This window comes from Lissotriton helveticus, chromosome 10 (assembly GCF_964261635.1).
Source record: "Lissotriton helveticus chromosome 10, aLisHel1.1, whole genome shotgun sequence".
Lineage (NCBI taxonomy): Eukaryota > Metazoa > Chordata > Amphibia > Caudata > Salamandridae > Lissotriton > Lissotriton helveticus.
The window spans coordinates 780,748,468-780,772,022 of record NC_136071.1 but is presented as its reverse complement, the minus strand read 5'-3'; the positions used below and the strand labels follow the sequence as shown (position 1 = coordinate 780,772,022).

The 23,555-nt window shown below is 44.3% G+C and overlaps 1 protein-coding gene across 2 annotated transcripts in view; it reads right to left on the bottom strand.

Annotated features, from left to right (window-relative positions):
* Positions 1-23,555, bottom strand: part of KIF5B (kinesin family member 5B) — a 795,256-nt gene that overhangs the window by 380,412 nt on the left and 391,289 nt on the right. For both annotated transcript variants that reach the window (XM_078663342.1, XM_078663343.1), the window contains exons 14-15: positions 23,165-23,371; positions 22,858-23,001 (exon numbers count right to left, since the gene is read on the bottom strand). In XM_078663342.1, the coding sequence (XP_078519468.1) occupies positions 22,858-23,001; positions 23,165-23,371 (351 nt within the window). The remainder of the gene's footprint in view (positions 1-22,857; positions 23,002-23,164; positions 23,372-23,555) is intronic.

The window sequence follows — 23,555 nt, the reverse complement described above, 5'->3', positions numbered from 1 at the left end:
CTCTCCACTTCATCGCCTGGAGGGTTTCAGGTGACGTTGGAAGGTCCCAGGCCTTTCAGCAGAAGATTCCTCCTTACTCAAGAAAGCCTGGGCAGACAGTACGAGCAAACAATATCGCTCTGCCTGGTCAAGATGGCTGGGCTGGTGTCTCCAACACCAAACTGATCCCATGAGGCGGACATTGTCCAGCTCGTGAATCTTTTTGCGAGCATGGCTTCGCAAGTTTTGGCATACCGGTCTATTAATACCTTCAGATCGGCGATCTAGGCGGGTCACTTACCAGTGGATGGACACTCGGTAGGCGTACATCCACTAGTCCGGAAGTTACTAAGGGGTATCAGACTTTCAATTCCCCCTGGGCCTAAATATTCCTCTTTGTGGGATGTTAGCAAAGTCATCTCCTTCTTTCAGTCCTGGCCCTCCAATAAGTACCTTTCCAGGAAACAACGGTCGGCAAAGTTAGCGATGCTAGTGTGTCTACTATCCTGCTGCCGAGTCTCGGATGTCCGGTCTCTGGACAGAACAGGTTGAGTCTTTACCCGAGGAGGGTAAGTTTTCCACATTTTTCACAGAACTAAATGTAACTCCAGGATAGTATCCTATCCATCCTTGTGTTAGAATCCCAAGTGGTGTATAGTTCATACCATTAAGGAATATGAAACCATGACTGCCGAACTCCGTCCACATGGGGAGAAGCAATTACTAATTGCCCTCACTAAGCCCCACGAAGCAGTTTCATCCCCTACGATTGTCAGATGAGTCAGGTGGGTCATGCAAGAAGCAGGAATTGACACCTCTCGCTTTGGGGCCCACTCTGTGAGAGGGGCTATGGCTTCAAAGGCCTTTTGTCTGGGAGCGAGCCTTGAGGACATCCTCAACGTGGCTGGTCTAATGACTCCACTTTCAAGACTTTCTATTTTAAACCAGTTCCCTCGCTGTCAAGCATGGTGGTACATAGCTTTGAACCTGCCTAATCCTCGCCTCTGGGTCCTGACATAGAATGAAAAATGTCCTAGCTATCGTAAAGGAAAGTTTCAATTCTATGAAGGACAAGGAGGCGAGGATTAGCCCCCACGGCAATTTCTTCTAAAAAACTGCTTCCCTCCCTCTATGGAGAGGAATTTTAGTCAAGAGTCTTGCAGTAATTGGTCAGTTATGAAAAGAGTGAATTGTTTGTCGTTTAGATTGTTGGTTATACTGTCAAATGGTATTTGATCTATGCTCCAATTGGGTCCAATGCAGTGTCTAGTAATATGTTCTCTTTGTTCTTTAAGAGCGGAATCTAACAAACAGGAATGAGAAGATGAGTGGATTGCAACTGTCGCAGGAAGAAAGAGGAAGATAGACAGGCTGCACAGGATATTATAAGAGAGACTGTCTTGTGATAGGATGGACTTTGTGTTTCTCTCGTTCCCTACTGTTTATGGGAAATTTAGTTTTGTTTACTTATCAAATTCTTGAAATGGCTGCTGGAGTATTTAAATGTGATTAAAGTTAAGAAAGTACTGCCTAATACTCGCCTCTGTGTCCTTAATAGAATTGAAACTTTCCTTTACCATAGCTAGGACATTTTTCATTCTGTGCTTCAGGGACTAGTGAGAAAGGTAAAATCTATTCTTACAATGGTTTACACTTGGTCAGAAACCTTGCCTTTAACAAATGCTGTGAAAATAAACCTTCAACTTTAAGACTGCAGATGCAGTCATCCTTTCTATCACACTCTGCAAGGTCAGTCAGGTGGACGGCATATCTGTGTGAATAACCCCATATTTAACAGCTGCTGAGATTATATCTGGTCTTTAAGCAGATCTTGGGCAGCTTTAACATATAATGTATGGAGAGCCTTTACTGTAAAAAAAGAAAGGATCCATAAAAAGGTTTGAAAGAAAAACTGTCTGACTACAATGGAATTATGAGATAACTTTAGAAAGCAAGTCCTATAGGAAATTTAGCTCCAATTAATAGCCATTTAAGGATCTTCTCTGTAGAGAGCTTGAAGCTCTCACACTCTACTAACTGATGTGATGTCCACAAAGAAAACTACTTTCTATCAGAAATGTTTGAGATATGATTTTTGCATGATTTCAAAAGGACTTAATTTGAAGAGGACAATATTTAACTCCTGGTAAGAGGTGGTTTTATAATAAGGGAAACGCTTTTTTTCTGGGACTTAAAAGAGGCATCAACATAGACCAGAGGTTTTTGGCTCCTAATCATTGGCTGCAGAAGTTAAGTTGTGCCACCCACCAATCTCCAAACCATATAGAAAATCAGCCATCCAGAATAAAAATGTCAGTTTTTCAGGAATGTAGATTTGCAGCATTGTTAGACATTCAATTAGCCACAGCTGTGATGCAATGCCTGAACTATAAATTAGAGCACCTAGTAGATTCTTCAACGCAAAAGGCCAGCTGCAGAAAGCTAAAGTAAAGCTAATGGTTCTTATCAGCAAGGCCAAGGATGTTATCAACACTTCTATAATAGGCTTGAAAAGCCCTGGAACCAAAGCCACGAGAAGGCTTCAGAAGACAAGTCTCAAAAGGGAAAGGGATTCTAAACACAGAAAAGACTTGTCTATTGTTGAACCTCTCATTCGCTCCATAGTAATCTCAGGTAAAGAGACCACGCCATTTACACAGGACGAAGAGAGGAATCTCTGGGAGGGGCGGAGTTTTAAATAGTAGTTGGTGGCACCACTTTACTCCATGCAGCAGCTACAGAAAAGCCTTCCGCCTGCTTTGATCTTTCTCAAAAAAGTGTTTCCTTTGCCGTCCTCATTTTCGCTGATCTTATTTCTATGCAGAATCCGAAGTGATGTTCTCTTCATATCCCTTGTGCCTTCCGGGGTCATCTAGCTCCAAGAGGTAGAAGAGGATGAGCAGGAACGACCACAGAAAGACAAGAATCTTCAGGTATGGATTCTGACACTTCTATGACAGATGGACCTTCGTCAAGGAAGAGAGTCATCTTCTATTGTTAAGATGGTTGGGATGTTTTCAGCAGGGGGTTTGTTGCAGAGACAATCTACCATAATGATTAACTTCCAAGGCCTAACTTTTACACTAGATATGAGGTACAAGCCCCTGATGCCAAGTGTTCCATGGAAGAAAAGGGTCTCCACAATGAAAGGTAACAGGGCATCGCTGGGAGGTTTCCAGGTTCCATACTTAGAACTGTATTATCTATGTGTACAAGCACACTTCGCAGCATACCGGTTCTGTCCAAGCTGCAGGAAAATACTACAACGAGTCCAGGTGCAGAGATGGGGGGATTTATGTTAATGGGGAATTTCGTACATGCAAACAATTCTTCCAGGATACTGAGCACATGTCATTGGAATTGTTCCTTTATGTAAGGTTAAGGCAAAGTGTACGTGCATTCACACCCGCGTTCCCACAAGAACCTACTAAATTACCCACATTGCACAAATTGTTACAATACACATCTCCCTCCCACGTAGTTTCTCTACTATTTCATAGCACACAAACTTCTCTCAATGAATGCCAAATCCATGCACAAGCACACAGAGAGGGAACTCAGAATAACACTCCAAGACAAGCAATGGGAATACAGTTGTTGCCAAAGTGGACATATTACCTCTAGCAGTCGATTATGTATAATACATTTTACATTTCTACCTAGACTATATTATACACCGGCCAACATGCATCCGTTCCAGTTGCTTAACAACAATGATCAATGTGATTGCTGTTGCTATGCATCTGCAGATTTTTTACATGTGGCATGGGAGCGCAGTGTAGTCTATCAATATTGGCAGCAGATCTTTAGTGCAGTGTCGCAAATGATCGCATCTCCCTTGCAGGCAAACCCCATCATGGCTTTACTGGTATATACAGAGGAAATAGAAGCAGCATATAGAAAGTACACAGCATTGACATTACTTCTGGCAAAGCGCAGGGTGGTGTGCAGATGGGGCAGGGGAAGAGCACCCAAATTTAAGGAATGGATCCGGGATCTCCCACTCTGGCAAGAACAGTCACTAACATATGCAGAACTTTTACCAATCACGTCCCAACCTAAATATATCTGGGATCCATTAAGAGCCTATCTCTTGTCTAACCCACAGTGATCTAAGTACAACTAGAATGAGAATGGTACATGCGTAACACGGAGAACTGGGAGTGAAGGCATGAGCAAAAGTTTACCTATAATTCACTATGAACATGGATAGTGATACTGAATGATGGGAGTTTACAGATGTGAAAAGCTGATTTACTTGACTAGAACTTTGTCTTTTTTAGCATGATTCATACAGTTCACAATGTAGTATCAAACCTGACAACAGGCTTAATACAAGCCGATATGAACTAAGGAATTGATATGAGATGTAAATGAACAAGTTACTTACCTTCGCTAACGCTTTTTCTGGTAGATCCAGTATCTGCCTGGGGATTCCTCATCTTGTGAATATCCCCTTGAAAGGGGATATTCACAAGGTGAGGAATCCACTGGCAGATGTATCTATCAGAAGTGTCACTATGTAATTCTTGATTGCAATTTATGTGTGCTCCTGAGATTACTGTTTTCGAAGTGAAAAGAAAATTAAAATAAAAAAAAGTAACAGGGCCTCAAATGACAAATCAAATCCTTGGGAGCGTGGCCTGCAGCCGATCAAGATGGTCGCACTTTAGAGGAGCTCCGGTGGGAGACTAAGATTCCCCGAATAATCCGGCAATTATCCGTCCATTTAACATGCCTCAAAGACACCAGCTGTGAGCAGAAAGCGAGGGGCATCGATCGCACTACCTTATGACCTGCAGGAGCTCAGCGCGAGACGGAGGGTGCGTCTCACAGAATACAGCCGGAATGCTCATCTGCAGCCGGAGACTAGCATAAAATCAAGGCCGCTATCAGCGAGTGGAATCCGGAGGGCAGCAGAAAGTGCAGTAGGCGCCTGGGCGGATTACGAGTGCTGAGAGCTAACCGCGCCTCTTGTCAACGCGCATACCCGGTGCTTTGAGCTTTCCCCCCTGAGGAGACAACAGTCGGGGGACTTCACGGAGCACTCACGGGGCGGGTGCGGGCCCCAGGCTCCGATGCGGTGCGCCTAGTAAGAGAACAGCCGAAGGGGCGGCCTAATTCTGAGATTGCAGCCGGCGGCAGAGAGGTACAAGTGCTCGACGCAAGCAGTGCCCAATTTCAGCCGGTATATGTAAATTTGAGAGCACTGGAGCAGAGAGAGGCCTGCACGGCCGGGGAGAGCTGGGACATCGACTTTTCCCCCAGGCCCGTGTGAGGTGTTATGAATGCCTGGAACCCACAGGGCCCACTACCGCATATTCCGAAAAAATACAAAATAATAAATAAACAATATCTGTCCTGTCAATAATACTACGGGCTCCCAAAACTATGCCCCACGGTGCTCAATCGGAATCATGGAACTTACTTGGAATTGCTTTAACAATGGTTTAAAAGTTCCATATTAGTATATGTTCTCCGCTAGTAGTGTTACCCCTCAGCGTCCTGTCCAAAGATTTTAATAATGCCTGATGTTAGATGTCAGTTTCCCTCAAGCCATCGCTTTTTATCACAAGCTTCAAAATAGGTACTTACCTTGGGCGTCGACTTTTTAATTTAATCGTGTGCCAAAATTCCTTGAACGCGTACAACTCTGCTAGCGCTACAAGAAAAACAAGATAGTCTTTAATTACCAGTATTATCCTATGTTTGCAAAACGATATTAGCGATCGGCGTGGTGTAGAGCCCGCGTCATTTACAGAGTTGCTCACCGTGCTCAGAACAGATATTGTTTATTTAATATTTTGTATTTATTTTTATTTTCCTTGATGGTGCTTGGATTAGATTAATCACTCTTCAATTCACCAGTTAAGGAACTAGAACTTGGTGGGCATATGGAATTGAGGTAAGCTTTTACAGAGGTAATACTGATGGCACAGTGATGTAGAAATAGGTATTAAGGTGGAATATTGACTGGTTTTTCGTTGTTTTTTGCAGTGAGGTTGGTCCTGATGAGAACCCTAGAATAAAGCGGGTTTGAAATGTGTAGACAGTGGAACTATCAAAAATTTGCTTTCAATAACTGCCCTTAAATAACTTATTTGTTGTGTATCGTTGGAAATGAGATTGTACAATCGAATCCGGAAATGTATAAATATTGTATAGGATACAAAAGAAATCGTGATTTACAGCAATATTGTTTGGTATAAGGCTCACAAGTACGAATGTTTAATGTTTTTCTTTTGAGAGTGTGGTTAATTGCATGTTGAATAAATGATGTGAGGAGAGTGGGTAGAATTGTTGAACGTTGGTGTAATTTATGTATTTATTCTTTCTTTGCGTGTAGTGTTCATATGAAGTATTCACCATATGTATGAAATGGTTTTTGTATATGATACATTTAAATAAAATTGGGATATTCAAATAAAAGCTACTAATGAGCTTAAAGATGGTCTGATGGTATGTCCACGCGTCTTTGGATATAAATAATTTCAAATAATTAGCAGTATTGGCATTATTTGTGATTGTTGGTTAATGAGTGCTCAGCCTTACTGCTTAGGAGCCATACGCTTTTTAGTTATATAGTAGTTTGAGCAGGAGGTCTCTCGCGAGGTTTTCACAGGTAATTTAATGCCTTATTTGGGGCAACAAGACTGGTTCACAGACTGTTGTTTTCCTGGATGAATAAGGACTGAATTGTGTGTTATTACATTGTTTTCTATTATTTTCATCTCATTTTATGTTGAAGTTTTTCTTGATTTGACTGTGTTTATTGACAATGACTGAAAATGATACCTTCGCCTATAGTGAAGATCATATTAATAAACTTTTAAGTGCGCCACCTATTTTTGCCTCAGCTTCATTAAGCGCATCAGCTAAAGTACAAAACGAATCCGATAAACGTTACGCCTTAGGAAAAAACAAATTAGAACAGACTTACACAGCCATTTCTTACTACAGCATTTGAGAGCAGGTACAATACCGGTTGGTCTTCAAATCAGGAACATCCCTGTAATCTTCACGGAAGTTCCAATTTTCAAGAAGGGTTTCAGTTTTATCGAAACCAAATGCAGTAGGGACCTGATGGTCCTTATTGTCGAGACAGCACTTAGGATATCAAAGAAAGAACTAGAAGAAATTGAAATATTAGAAACAGAAATCAAAAACAACCAAGCCATCACGGATTCTAAAGCCCTTTTGGAAAAAGTGGAAAAGGAAATTCTTGAATTTAAAGATCACACTATTAACCAGAAAAGTAATCCGTTTGCCAATGACAAAAAGAACTTCTCTCTTGATATTGTGTATCCATATCTTCAGGCAGACTTTTATACAAAGGTAGAAAGAATCAAGGAGATATCTGTCAGATAACCAGGGTAGCTCAAGAAACCAGTTTATATTGTTTTCTGAGACATCACCCTCTTCTGAAGGAGAAACTGATAGTGGAGGAAACCGCTCTAATAGGAATAAAAAATTGAACCCACAACAACAACAAGGGCCTTTTTTAGGAAGAGGCCAGACCAAACCAAGGGGACGTATCAGATACAACAATCAGCCGTGGGAGATGACTAGGAGAAGGCAACATTACAAAAACTAGGAACATCATCCATTTTTAATCTATCTAAAAAGATCTTGACGGACGCAGAGAAAGGTGTCCTCTCCAAGGGCCTTTCGTTTGTTCCAACCAAGAAGACTGACTTTGTGAAATTAAAAACTGAGTTCATTGAATTCTGTGGAAAAATACGTCTAAACACGTTCTTTCTTGGAAAGGAGTTACCAATAGCGATTGAACAGGAATACGTAAAAAATCCAACTTTTGTCCATCTGGAAGCCAAACACCAAAGGAAGTGATCTTATTTGAAAAAACTGTGTTAGCCGCTATCTCAGAAATGGAAAAAAGAGCGAATTATGTAAAACATAACATCACAAAAGATCAAAGAGAAGCATTAACTGCTTTAAAAAACGATACTGAGGTGACTATAAAACAGGCTGATAAAGGGGGCTCAATCGTAGTCTGGGATACAACAGAATATACCAAGGAAGTCCTAAAACAGCTGGACAATCCGTATTGTTATAAAAAAAATCGCAAAGGACCCCACAAAAGAACTCCAAGGAGATATTTTCGCCATTCTAAAGGAAGGTTTTGATCAAGGTCTTTTGGGACCCAAGGAGTATGACTATTTACAGAATAAACATCCACGAATTCCAGTATTTTATATACTCACGAAAATTCATAAAAATGAGACAACCACCAGGGAGGCCAATCATCTCCGGGTGAGATTTCTTCAGGACACTACAGACTTCATTAACAAGTTGGAGAATGTTCCATTTACACAAAACAAAGATCTATTGGTGATGCTTGACGTCACCTCATTATATACACAAATTCTCCAAGAGGAAGCAGTGGCAGTGCTGACCCATTTCTTGGAAAAGAGAGAAAAACCAACCAGAGTACCAACACAATTTATCGTGGACTTGGCCTCGTTTGCCCAAAAGAAAAATTATTTTTCTTTTGGCAATGATTTGGTTTTCCAGAAAAAAGGCGTGGCTATGGGCTGTCCCTTTGCCCCAGAGCTAGCTGTGCTTTTTATGTCAATGTATGAAGATACGTTTGTACATAATAACAACCCATTTTCCAAACATCTCACCACCTGGCTTCGGTTTATCGACGATATTTTCATGGTGTGGACAGGAGGCCAAGAGCAACTCATCTGCTTCTTCAATTGGCTAAATTCCAGAACATCAGATATACAGTTCAGTATATCCCATTCAGCTCATAGAATAGCCTTCTTAGATGTAGAAGTGTATTCAGATACAGATGGTCTGGCAACAACTCTGTTCCAAAAACCAACAGACAGAAATAAAGCTCTCCTATTTTCAAGTAACCACCTGAGGAGTCTAAGAGAAAACCTGCCGTATGGGCAGTTCCTGAGAATCCATCGCAACTGTTCTTACAAATATGAATATGTATCACATACGAACAACTTAGTAAACAAATTGAAAGATCAAGGTTACCCAAGGAAACTGGTGAAAACTGCAATGAAACGTGCATGGTGGACCCAGAGAAAGACTCTCTTGGAAAGACGTAAAAAAATGCCAGTGCAACGTCAAGTATGTGTCACCACGTACTGTCCTAATTCTAACCATCTTAAAAAAGTGATTAATCAAAACTGGCACTTATTAAAAAATTTGGATCAGGAATTTACAACTGCCCCTCTCTTTGCATAGAGCAGTATATCAAATCATATTGTAAGGGCAGCAGCTAAAAAAGAAGCTAAACCTACACTAAGACAATTAATGGGGGTGGCACCGGTCATAGGCCACCACAAATGTGGCATGTGCGCTTGCTGCGATTCCACAGTGGAAGGAGCTTTGTTCTCCCACAAAGGCCTCCATTGGAAACATGAATCTTTTTCAAATTGTAAAACAAAATCGGTTGTGTATGGAATAACATGCCCGTGTGGACTGTTATATATTGGAAAAACGAGCCAGGAAATATGACAGAGGATCCATCAACATAAATCTCAAAAAGGTTGAGACTGCACCTTAAGTAAACCATTGGATAAAAAAAAAATCACACACGGAAGGAGACCTCCGCTGGACAATAATTTCGAAAATGGAAAGGGATCCCCGTGGTGGAGACCAGGAAAATAAACTATCAAAAAGGGAAGCCTTGGGGGAGGAGCCAAGCTCGCGACCGTGATGGCCGCGTTGTAGCTCAGCTCCGTCAACCTTCCTGACTGAACTATCTATCCTGCACCTTATCCTGCCCCGAGAAGTCTTATTTGATGGAATATGGACTTATGACGTTTTGCTGGCACTCACCGTCTGCTCCGGATGATCCTAAGTGCCGCGGATCCTGAGCTGCGCCCTTGTTCGCTTCGTGGCCTCCTGGGCGGGCAGGCCTGGGACTCGTCTGCGGTGCCCAGGCGGGGCAGAGCGCCGGGGCCGACCCCTTGGTGGAGGAGCGGGGTCGGCCGGTGCGGCCACTGTGCGGTTGGACCGGCGGCGACTGACCGGGCCTGGTCTAGCTGTCTGGGGACCTGGTGGTGGAGCGCTGCCTTCCACGGACGGGGGTTGACCGCATGGGCGACTCGTCTCCCCTTTGTTCTCCTGTCCGGCCATCTTGAAACCCTCCGCCCGGTCTCGGCGGGCGGCACCCGTGGGTCGGTGGCGCCGGCTGCCTCAATATTCTGGTGGCCCGCCTTTCTGCCCTGAGGGTTCCATTGCTTGTCTCCGGCTTGTTCCCATCGAGCTCCGTTGGTGGCCGGATTGGGGTCGGAGATTGCCGCGGCCGCGCCGGGCTGCAAAGATGGCGGCCCGCACCCTGCATCTATGCCTAGTTGAGGACGGCGACATTGGCTCGCCGCACGGCACGTTTGCTGAATACCGTAAAGGTGAGCCTACAGTTGGCGACGTCTTCGCCGCCTTGTGTTCCTGGCGTGCTTCCATGACTGTGCCTGTCGCTGGGCTGGCTGGTAGCCTTTGTTCCGGGCTCGTTGGGCCGTCCCCTGCGTGTATGGCTTCGCCGCTTCAGGGTGCTGCGGTGCCTTTCCTGGACATTGAAAATCCTAAGGCCACCGCTTGTTTGGACGTACAGATGCCTGCTGCCTTGTATTGTCAGGAGTTCTTCCCTGTGGTGGATGCATTGGAGGGCCTCCAGCCGAGATCCGTCCGGATCTGTCTCGCCGGGTCTCCCGGTGATTTTTTGCCTCGGCCTGCCGAGCGGAGATCCTGTAACTTTTTCACCGGGGCAATTTTTTCCCCTTGGTCTGCGGAGCTGCGTTTGAGTCGCCTGCTGCTGTTGCCGTCCTTTTTTGCTCATCCGGTCCGAAGCCGTTATAACTTGTGTAGTAGCTCGACGTTTGGAATCCCTGCTTTTCACCTCTGGCCCCTCATGTTCTGGTTCTTTGTGCACTCTGTGCCTATGGCACTGGACAGACGAGGACAGGGTTGAGATGAACTTTTACCGCCGGACTATTACTTTGTGGCGTGGCCAGATGACCGCCCTGCGGCTATACATGTATGATTGATTCCTCTTCATATTCCTGGTGCCTGTTTATCTTTTGAAATGACCTCATCTTCTAGTGGGCTCTGAATGTGCTCGGACGGGGGAGTTGGGAGCTGATAGTTTTGATTATGTGTCTCCTCTCCCGATAGTTTTTTTTTTCCTTCCTTTCCCCTTCCTCTCTTTTTGCCTATATGGTTCCTTCCTTACTCTTTGACTCTTCTATATTTCGGGTTTCCGGTTAGGGCGACAGGCACGCTGCTGGGGGGGTAGGCCGTAGCCTTCTGCAGGGGTGCAGGGTGGGGTGGGGGGGGGGGGGGGGGTCTGTATTTTTGTTTTTCTTTTGTTCTTGGTTCTATGGCTCTTGTGTATTCCTTTTTCTGGACGCTGCGTCTGCATGTAGGCCTCATGGGGTGTTTTTTTTTTTGCCAGCGTGGGCCTACGACCTCCCTGTTACCGATGTTCATTGCGCATCCATTACTCCTGTTTCCCTTGGTTCCATGGGCTGCCCCTTTTTCGTATGCTTTACTTGCCATGGGGCACATGCTGTGGGGCCGCGTCCTCCTTTCCCTGTTTTTTCAACCCTTTTTTTTTTATGTTCTTTCCCCTTTTTCCCCTTCCTTCTCTCTTTCCCTGGGTCGATGTAGCGGATGGCTTTGTATTGCAATCCTGACTTCCTTTTATGTATTGATGCGTATTTTTGTAGTAACGGGTGGGCGTTGGGCAGTGGATGGTATTGTTTGCTGATGTGGGACTCACGTTTTGCCCTTGCTACAATGTAGCTGTTCTTTTTTGAAACTCGCTGTGTTTGTTTCACTGCCTGTTGACGACCCGCCACGGACTTTTGGACCTTAATAACTGCAATGTTCCTGCTACTCACCCTATTATATTATAAAATTAACCTTCACTTTTCCTACTCACTGTGGTTTCCTTGTGGCTTTCTGCCTTGCTTTGTTGCATCTGTAATATCGGAGACCTGCTGGAGTTTCTTTCCTGGCCTATGTGCTACTACAGTGTGGTGGCCGGCCCGATGGGTTGTAGGCCCGTATTTGTCAGCTATATTTGCACAATAAAGGTTTTCAAAAAAAAAAAAAAAAAGGGAAGCCTTATTGATTGTGAAATTCGACAGCAGTTTCAGGGCTTAATTAACTTTCAGAAATGTATAAATTATGAACCCCAGGAGGCTGAAGCTTGCTTCCCAGCCCCCTATGCCTCAAGATGTTGACCGTCTATCCACTGTGTTTTATGCATAATACCCGCAGTGTTCCATTATGCTATAAATTGATGCAATATAATATGTGTCATGCTATAGACTAGCCGGAGCCCCGTGCTCCAATTGAGAATAAGGCATTCTGCCTTCCATATTAGCAAGACTAAAAGTCTCAGGACGGATTGGGCGATAGGCCCCGCCTTTAACGTACAAGCACGTATTCCCGTAAGCGTGTTGATCCGATTGGGACAAGGACTGGGAAGGAGGGAGACACGGATTGAGCACGGTGAGCAACTCGGTAAATGACCCGGGCTCTACACCACGCCGATCGATCGCTACTATCGTTTTGCAAACCGGTAATTAAAGAGTACCTTGTTTTTCTTGTAGCGCTCGCGGCGTTGTACGCGTTCAAGGAATTTCGGCACACGATTAAATTAAAGAGTCGACGCCGAAGGTAAGGACATATTTTGAAGCTTGTGATAAAAAGCGATGGCTTGAGGGAAACTGACATCTAACATCAGGCATTATTAAATTCTTTGGACAGGACGCTGAGGGGTAACACTACTAGCGGAGAACATATACTAACATGGAACTTTTAAACCATCGTTAAAGCAATTCCAAGTAAGTTCCATGATTCCGATTGAGCACCGTGGGGCATAGTTTTGGGAGCCCATAGTATTATTGACAGGACAGATATTGTTTATTTATTATTTTGTATTTTTTCTTCTTTTCTTTTTTGGTGCATGGATTAGATTAATCACTCTTCAATTCACCAGTTAAGGAACTAGACCTTGGTGGGCATATGGAATTGAGGTAAGCTTTTACAGAGGTAATACTGGTGGCACAATGATGTAGAAATAGGTATTAAGGTGGAATTTTGACTGGTTTTTCGTTGCTTTTTGCAGAGAGGTTGGTCCTGTTGAGAACCCTAGAATAAAGCGGGTTTGAAACGCGTAGACCGTGGAACTGCCAAACGAACAAGTTACTTACCTTCGGTAACGCTTTTTCTGGTAGATACAGTATCTGCCTGTGGATTCCTCACCTTGTGAATATCCCCCTTGCGTCAGCAACATTCGGATTTTTTCTTCGTAGCACGCCGGAGTGAGCGACGTCATAGGAGCACGGCATCGCGCGTGACTCCGTCTGACGTCACCGACTCCTTATTAGGCCCACGTCGGCGTGATGACGTCAGTTCCGCCCTTTTTTCCGTGCCTTCGAGGCACCCGGACGGACCAACGAGAGTAAATATACATATATACAGTGTACACAGTACATACAAATCAAAACTACACACAAAATGCGTAGCAAAAACATCAAAAAACCAGAAAATATAAATACATAAAACCAGGTATAGCAGAGCGGACAACGGGGAGGCGGGTGGGCATGTGAGGAATCCACAGGCAGATACTGTATCTACCAGAAAAAGCGTTACCGAAGGTAAGTAACTTGAATGCAAGAAGCCATCAGACCGAGCAGACGAAGGACCTTCAGGACTGGAACAACCGCTCCATTGTAGAATAAAGGAACCATTTCCTGTATGTCGCGAATCCTTTGAGGTGGAGGGAATGCACGACATACAGTAGTGTCCAGTACCGCACCTATGAACAGGTTGCGCTGGGAGGGCACCAGGTGAGACTTGGGTACGTTTATCGAAAAACCCAACCTGTGCAACAACTGAGTTGTCTCTTGCAGATGATGGAGCACATTCTCCGGCGACTGCTTTTATCAGCCAGTCGTCTAGATAGGGGAACACAGGAATCCCCGATCTTCTGAGATGTGCAGCCACCACTGCCATCACCTTGGTGAAAACTCGAGGCGCAGTAGTAAGTCCAAAAGGAAGGACCGCAAACTAGTAGTGCTGCGATCCCACCGTAAAACGGAGATACTTTCTGTGCGACTTCAGAATGGGGATGTGAAAATACGCATCCTGCAAGTCGATCGACACCATCCAGTCTTCTTCCAACAGCGCTTGAAGAACCTGCGCAAGTGTGAGCATTTTGAACTTCTCCTGTTTGAGATAGAGGTTCAAAATCCTGAGGTCCAGGATTGGCCGAAGCCTGACATCCTTCTTGGGGATCAGGAAATACCGGGAGTAGCACCCCTGACCCCTTTCCTGCTCTGGAACCACCTCTATCGCACCTTTTCGGAACAGTGCCAGGACTTCTTCCTGCAGGAGAAGTAGGTGGTCCTCCGAACAATAACCTTGGCAAGGAGGGTAATTGGGAGGGAATTCCTGGAAAGGAAGTGCATACCCATTTTCTACGAGATTGAGAACCCAAAGATCTGATGTAACCGATTCCCAATCCCGTAGAAAATGAGTAGGCCGACCCCCTACCGGACCCGCATGATCCAGAATGGTGGATCTAGGGCTGCTTTGCTGTTGCAGGTGGGGGGTGGGTATTATTAGAGGAAGTAGAGGAGGAGGAGACTTGGCGTCCACGAGCACGGGCCCTTTGTTTACCTCTGTATAATTTATACAAAGAGTTCTGCTGCTGCTGTTGTTGCTGCTGGCCTTGCTTATAGGAACGAAAGTGGATCTACCAAATCCCCTAAACTTTCTAGTGGTAGAACCTCTAGCCTGAAGACCCAAAGACCTCGCCGTAGCCCGGCTATCTTTGAACCCCTCTAAAGCCACATCCGCTTTCTTCCCAAAGAGGCCTGTCCCGTCAAATGGCAAGTCCATTAAAGTGGATTGTACATCCGCTGAAAAATCTGAAGATTTCAGCCATGCGGCCCTCCTCGTGGCAACAGTAGAGCCCATAATCCTGGCAACAGAGTCCGCCGTGTCCATGCCACTCTGAATAACCAAGCGGGCTGCAGCCTGAGTATCGGAGATCACTTCATTGAAGTTCTTTCTATCATCCTCTGGAAGCTTAGATGACAATTGTTTCACAGAGTCCATCAATGCATGAACATATATGCCTAACAGGCAAGTAGCATTAGTAGATTTTAGAGCCATGCTACTTGAGGAGAAAATCTTCTTTGCAGACTGATCTAATTTTTTAGAGTCCTTGTCTGCTGGTACTTGAGGAAATGAACCTGCAGACCTGTTGGAACAAGCGGCCTGTACCACCAGACTCTCCGGAGAAGGATGTGAAGAGAGAAACTCTGGGTCACCAGATGCCACCCTGTAACGTCTTGCCACAGATCTGGAAACAGCAGGAGCAGTCAACGGTCTCTTCCAGACCTCCATTATTGGTTCAGTTAAAGCCTCAGTGAATGGAAGTGTAGGCTCTATAATAGATGAAGGAGAGTGTAAAACTTCTGTGAGGATGTTAGGTTTGTACTCCACAGTAGGCAAGGTCAGATTGAGTAGATCCGCAGCCTTCCTAATAACAACATGGTAGGGTGCCACGTCCTTAGATGGTGCATCAGAAACTGATGGTAAACCCCACTCAGGAGAGAGTTCCAGACCATTAGCACTATGTAGGTCTTCAAAACAGTCCCCTTGATCTAGAAGTTCACCTTCTTCTACATCAGAATCTTCATACCTCTTTTCCTCCGAGAGGCGCTGAGCTCTGCGTCTCGACCACTCCATACGAACCGAAGTCGACGGATCCGGTAACGACTCCGACGGAGCCGGATCCGGCGTCGAACGAGGAACCGGGGCAGCTGGAGGACAAGACTCACGAACTGGTGTGGCACCTCGATCCAAATCACGAGGTCGATTCGGAGCCGTCGAAGCCGTATGCGGAGTCGATGACCTCGGTGGAGCCGTACCGAGCCAAGGTGTATAAGACGCCGTCATAAACGGCATAAACGGAGCCGGGGCGTAAGCCTGAGGAATGCCCAAATTGTAAGATAATGGACCCATGGGACCAGCCGGTGTACCAGTGGGGTACATTGCTCTCGTATAAACTCCAAACATTGCATTAAGGAAATGTGATGGATCCTGTCCAGGACCAGGAAAAGGTGGGTACTAACCTACAGGTTGTTCTGAAGGAGGCTGCTCCGGCATCGGTTCATCCTGTCCCTCTTGAATTACAGGGACTTCTATCGGAGTCGAAGCTCGAGGAACTTCCTCTTCCTCTTCCGAAGAATGGTGTGACTCCGGATCCGGTTCTTGTTCCGGAATCGGGAAACCTCCAAGAGACTGTAAAGGAGAAGGAGATACAAAGTCTTTATGATGTTTTCGAGACTTCTTCCTCGAATCCGAAGATTCTTTTTCAGAGTGATGTCTCAAGCTATGTTTTCTCCTCTTGTGCTTCTTCTTCGAGGAGCCCGAAGCATGACCCGAAGCGGACTTGGATCCGGACCATCGACCTCTCTCTGGATCTCGACTTCACTCTGGACCTCGACCTCGAAGCCGATCTCGACTTCGAACGCGACTTCTGTCTCGACATCGAGCGTCTGGACGTCGACCTCGAAGATCTCCCAGTCTCTCTTCCCTTTACCTTCGCAAGAAGAAGTTTTGCTTCACGTTCTCGTAAGGCCTTAGGATTCATTTTGAAACAGGATCGACAGTTTTTAACATCGTGGTCCGATCCAAGACACCACAAACAATCGTTATGTGGATCGGTAATAGACATCATATGAGCACAAGACCCGCATTGTTTGAATCCTGTCTTCCTCTATGACATCTTCGACGAAGAAGAAACACTAAATATAGAAACAGTAACACAAAATAGTAATAAGTTACTATGTGTCGCAGAAGATCCCAGAAACCGTTAGCATCGGCGACGCGGAAAAAAGGGAACTGACGTCATCACGCCGACGTGGGCCTAATAAGGAGTCGGTGACGTCAGATGGAGTCGCGCGCGATGCCGTGCTCCTATGACGTCGCTCACGCCGGCATGCTACGAAGAAAAATTCCGAATGTTGCTGACGCAAGGGGGATATTCACAAGGTGAGGAATCCACAAGGCAGATGTATCTATCAGAAATTTGCTTTCAATAACTGCCTTTAAATAACTTATTTGTCGTATCGTTGGAAATGAGATTGTACAATCAAATCCGGAAATGTGTAAATATTGTATAGAATACAAAAGAAATCGTGATTTACAACAACATTGTTTGGTATAAGACTCACACGTATGATTGTTTAATGTTTCTCTTTTGAGAGTGTGGTTGATTGGATGTTGAATAAGTGATGTGATGAGAGTGAGGAGAATTGTTGAACGTTAGTGTAATTTATGTATTAATTCTTTCTTTGTGTGTAGTGTTTATATGAAGTATTCCCCAAATGTATGAAATGTTTTTTGTATATGATAAATTAAAAAAATTGGGATATTCAAATAAAAGCTACTAATGAGCTTAGAGATGGTCTGATGGTATGTCCACGCGTCTTTGAATATAAATAATTTCAAATAATTAGCAGTACTGGCATTATTTGTGGTTGTTGGTAAATGAGTGCTCAGCCTTACTGCTTAGGAGCCATTCCCTTTTTTGTTATATATCATCAGGTATGGCAGCACAAAATCAAACTGTCCCTGATCCCGAAACTTATCCCACGACTCAGGTAACACCCCTGTCCATGCTCACGTGGAACGTACATGGTCTGGGCAACAAAATAAAGAGGAGCTAGGTTCTACAGTGTTTAAAGCGGTGCTCTCCAACGGTGGCCCTGTTGCAGGAAACGCACCTTACTGGTACCGCATGCAAGGCGATGGATAGATGGGTGTTTAAAATGATAGTACACTCTGAATTCTCTTCTGGTTCCAGGGGCGTGGGTATTTTAGTTAAAAAATAATCCCCACTGATAGTGCAGAACACAAAAACGGATGATAATGGCCGCTCCGCGGCCATAATAGGTCAATGGGAGGAGGGGCGGTCTATAAATATAGTATCTGGTTACATTCCCCCGCAGCTGCATGCGGTAACACTCCCAGCCCTTAGTGATTTCTTTCTTGGTCTTCCGGAAGGGGAACTATTGATTGGCAGGGACCTTAATGCAACTATAGATGGCACCTTGGACTGATACCCTGCGAAGGTCTTGGGGGTTTTCTGGAGGCAGTTGGGCTTACTGACGTGTGGAGGTGGCATCACCCCACGGCACGGCAATTCACCTTCCACTCTGGGGTACACAACAGTTTATCCAGGATAGATTACTTCCTAGTTTCAGCGGATTGCTTAAGAAACATTGAAAGTATAGAGATAAGACCTAGAGGTATCTTCGACCACTCCCCGGTGCTATTGACGTACACATACCATCACAGGACTAGGTAACTAACTTATCCCATTTATCCTGGCTACTTACAGGTCCCAAAGATCAAGAAAGCCGTTATCACGGCGACGAAACACTACTTCAAGGAGAAGGTTATGTCAGTTGACTCTCCGACTACTCTGTGGGATGCGTACAAAGCTGTCCTCAGAGGGCAGGCCATTGTCTCTATTGCAGGGCACAAACGGGAGAAGCAGCAGGAATTGCATGATATAGAGCTAGAATTGCATGACACTGAGGCACAATACTCCAACGACCCAACGCCGGTTACATCCCAGAAATTGAATCTTAAGCAGCAACAGCACAGGAAATATCTTGAAGACCTGACCAGGTTCCGTCTAACGGCCACACAACACAAGATATATGAAACCAGTGATAAAGCTGGAAAGCTTCTGGCATGGCAAGACAAAAGGGAACAGGATAATAAGTGGATAGTGAGGATTCGGATGGGGAGGGGCAAACCACAACATATCCGCACACAATAGTACACACACTAGCGCAACATTTTGAGCAGGTATATGCGTCGTCCTCCGAGATGACATTGGAGGAGGCGCTGTCTTACATAAAAGATATTGAAATTCCAAGGCTCACCCCGGAAGCAGCTCTCACGGTTAAGGCAGACCTCAAGGTAGAGGAGCTGGGAGTGGCGATTGGGTCATTACAATCAGGCAAGGCGGCAGGACCCAACGGCATACCTGTTGAACTCTATAAAAAGGTGACGGGGACTATTGCCCCACACCTGCTACACATGTATACTGACTGCTTACAGATATGCGAAATACCGCTGGATCAGCGAATGGCCTCTATAGTGGCGATACCCAAACCGAGTAAGTCTGCAGAAGAATGTCCCCCGTACCGCCCAATATCATTGATCAATGCGGAGGCTAAAATCCTTGCAAAGCTACTGACAATTAGACTGACGCCGCACCTTGCGACCCTGATACACCCGGATCAGTCCGGTTTTATGCCAGGCAGAAATACGGCGCTAAACTTGAGACGCTTGCACGGGGTGATGGCCCGTATCCCATATCTTCAGGAACCGGCGGTCATAGTCTCCTTGGGTGCCAGAATGGCGTTTGATATGGTTGAGTGGCCATTCTTGTTCACGGTTCTTAATCACTTGGGTTTCGGCCCTAAATTCTGCGCATGGGTCCGTCTTTAATACACTAAACCGGTAGCACACGTTACGGCTAATGGACACATCTCCAACCACTTTCCTCTGGCGCAGGCACACGCCAAGGCTGCCCCCTGTCCCCGCTGCTTTTTGCACTGGTGCTAGAGCCATTGGCGGCGTGGATTTGGTGGGAGCCAATAATACGAGGAATCAGATGGGCGGAAGGGTGGGAAGACCGCATCTCCCTGTATGCAGACGACGTTTTATTATATATGGCCTCTCCCAGGCGCTCCATATTGGTCCTCCTAAATATATGCGAGCTCTTCGGACGGGCGTCGAGATACACTATAAACTGGTCCAAATCTATCTTGTATGTACTACATGGCCCTCCACCGCAGCTTCCCAAAGATTGTCCGTTCCAGATCACGGACGACACATTTAAATCTTTAGGTATCTATATCACAGCCAACTCGGATGACTTCTTCAAAAGAAACCTGTTGCCCCTGCTAGAGCGTCTAAGACGGGATACAACACACTGGGAGACGCTAACGCTGTTGGGAAAGGCAGCGCTTTTTAAAATGATGGCGCTTCCTCAATTTCTGTATGCACTGGAAAATACACCGCTTCCGGTGCCTCCAAGCTATTTTAAAGCGATAGAAGACTAGGTTTCCAGCCTGCTGTGGGGAAACAAACCGGCTCGCATAGCACAGGCCAAGTTGGTCCTAGGATGGTACAATGGGGGGATAGCGCTCCCGTATATACAGTTATATTATTGGGCGGCGCAATTAAAGGTGGTTAACCAGTGGATACATGCTCCTCAAGCAGACCCTGCATTTAAGGCAGACAGATTTGTATTTCAAACAGAAAGTATGCTGTCTGCCCTTTACAATAAAAAGAAAGACCATACATTAATAGGGCCCACGAAACATACGGTTACCATATGGCACGCTGCACAGGTTAAACTGGGCTGGCAAAGAATTATAACCCATATCACTCCTCTTTGGGACACGAAACAGCTGGGAAGACTCCGGAATAGTAAGGGCTTTGATCAGTGGGACGCCACTGGCATATCCATGGTAGGGGACATGTGGCACAAGGGGGAAGTAGTTAACTTTGAGCGAAGATTATGGAATATTGGGCAAAAGTGATGAGGACGATATCGCAAACAGAGGAGGTGTCATTGATACCAGAGCCCAAGAGATGTTTGTTAAATGTATGGGAACCAAATGACCTTACTCATTCAGCACAAGACTGGGCCACGCTGGGGATAATGGCTGCTAAACGCATCATTGCGAAAAAATGGGGGGCAGAAGAAATACCGTCACTCGCCGCATGGTGTAAAGACATGGATACGGCCATGGTAACTGAGAGAACGGTGTTCATTAATCGCGGCTGTCGCCGAAAATGGAGCAAGATCTGGGGGCATGGAATAAATTCAGGTGAAATATCTGTGAACCACCGCAAGAACAGGCAGATGAGAGTCTGGATGAGGAACACTAGGGAGGGTGGCGTACATAACGGGAGGGGTACTGTTTATGAATATGATGTATAATTCTCAACGTAATATTGTATTGGGGATGTGCTTTGCTGGTTTTAATGTATGTGTATACCATCTGAAAGATCTATGCCTTGTTGATGCTGATTATAATAAAAAGAAATTAAAAAAAAGACAAATCCTTGAAGCCCTTAACAACAACTGGAAATGTCAATCACATAAAAAGAGGACTGAGCAGCAATGGTAAATGAGAAGGGTAAACGCTTCCTCACTCTTTTGGAGTTGGTGACCTACAAGATACGTGTCCTACATCTTCATGTGTCACTCTGTGATACACTGACTCCCTGCACGACCTCTCTAAAAAACTTTTACACCTTTTTACGGAGAGAGGATCTGTAAGGCAGACAAAAGACATTATGCTGGTCCTTTCACCAAACAAGAAGGGCATTCAATGAGAGCAGGCCTGGTGGTTTAACAGAAAGGCTGTAGAGAGGTAACAACTTGAGAATGGAAATTAGGCACCTAACTTAGAACAATTGATTTTTGACACAGAGTGAAATAAAAAAGTTTTTTGTCTGTTTACAAAAATATTTTCAAAAAGCAACTAAGTTTGGGAATACTTCGCAGTAAGATCTAAAATACATACTGCTTGACTAACCTATCAGGATTTTTTTTATTATATATAGGTTATTTAACAAAAACAAAAAAGGGTGAAACATTTGTGTTGTAAGCCAAATGGGCTATAACATCTAGCTGGTTAGATGAAAGCCTAAAAATAAGCTAAAACAGATTTTAGAAACTATTTCCACCTATAGGCATTTTTTTTTTTTACACAGAGAATGTGCTGGAAAGGTTTTGGAGCGCCTGGATACGAATAGAGATATTCTTCTGCTTATTGTCATCAGAGCCAATTCCTTAACAGAGAAATTATCTTGCCACCTGGATACGCCAGGTCAGGCATTGGGAGGCAGGGGTATTTGATATCGGGCTTCTTTACTTTAACTTCCCAAGAACAGAACATCCAAAAGGCACAGACAATTCTTCAGTCTCACACTAAAAATTATTCCTTCTCTTAAAAGATCTTCCAAACTACAGCCAGGATATAGTCTTTAGAAATCCATTTCCAGCCACTTTAGAAACAAAGCCAACAAACATGAAAGTAATTCTAATCCAGCACTACAGATCTCGATCCTAGAAATTTAGGAGAATCGCATTCTCTGCAGTTCATGAAGTACAGATTACATGCTCACTGGAGGCAAAGAACATGTTTAACAATTATTAGCCCCCTTTCTCTTTAATCTAAAATGAGCTTAAATCCTCGTCAGAAAACAGAATATGAAGACATCAGAAAGCTCAATCAATCACCACAGATTGCCCTAAAAAATAAGTTTACTATGGACTTTTAGTTTATTTTAAACACTTTAGAAAATCCAGGACTGTGTTTTGGATCTCTTTTGGATACAGTTACCAGCAAATTATTCACCACTGTGTAGCCAGGTTAGAGTTAACATGTTTTACCTCAAACCTATGTAATATTTAGTGTGAGGCCTTTCTGCATATTTGAAAAAAACATTAAAAAAAGATTTTCCTTGTATGACTAAATGATCAACATTGCAAGACCGTCTTCCTTCTGTCAGAAAGTTTGGGTTTAAAAGATTGCTTGCACAAAGTATCTAAAAGTAGTCATATGGTAACTTAACCTTTTTATTTGTATTTTATTAAAACACATCAATGAGAACCCATCTCCTTTTTCACTATGAAACATGGGTGATGTGACTTAATCTAGATTTACACAATTTTGCCATGTGGAGTATGCTCCTGCATTAAGAGAGTAGGTAAACATGGTCTGTAAATATGTTTTTTTTTTGTTTTATAGCTAAACGGTGTTGGCTTACCTTTACATCATTATTTCCTACAGCAATTCCAATTTCGGCAAGGTCCTTCAACAACGATGTCATCATTTCTGTTGCCCTTTTTTTCTGGTGGTTGGTCATTTCCTTCAGTTTCTGCAGTTCTGAATCGATACTAGATAAAATAACCTAAAGAAATTGATGTATTATATATTATATACACATATATAGAAACATTTCAAAATATTGCACAGAATGGAGAGCACAAATTATAAATATTCAAAACAAGAAAGAAAGTCAAGATGACAACCATATTTAAATTCATATTCCTTTTCCCTTTTAACACACTGACCGATTTCTGACTGAGTTCTTCACTGAGCGTCTCATACTCCTTGGATTTATCTTCTACTTCCTGAGATTTTTGATCATAATTTACAGCAAGTTCCTCCAAGGCCTGCAACACTTCCTTTACTTCTTCCTTGGAGGCATCATTTTCTGCTTGGAGGCGGTTCAACTCTGCTTGCATGTTGTCTTGGTCCCGTCTCGTAGAAGCTAAAAGCTAGAGTGAGTAACAAAAGACTAGATTCAGCCGAATAAAAACACAATTTATCTCTTGTTAATTTACATACAAAAATGTTTCAGCATACATTTATGCATAATATTAGAATGCTTTAAAAATGGAATCTTAACAGAGACCGGTGTTGTAGAATCGGCATGTAGGCTGCTTCATATGCCAAATATAG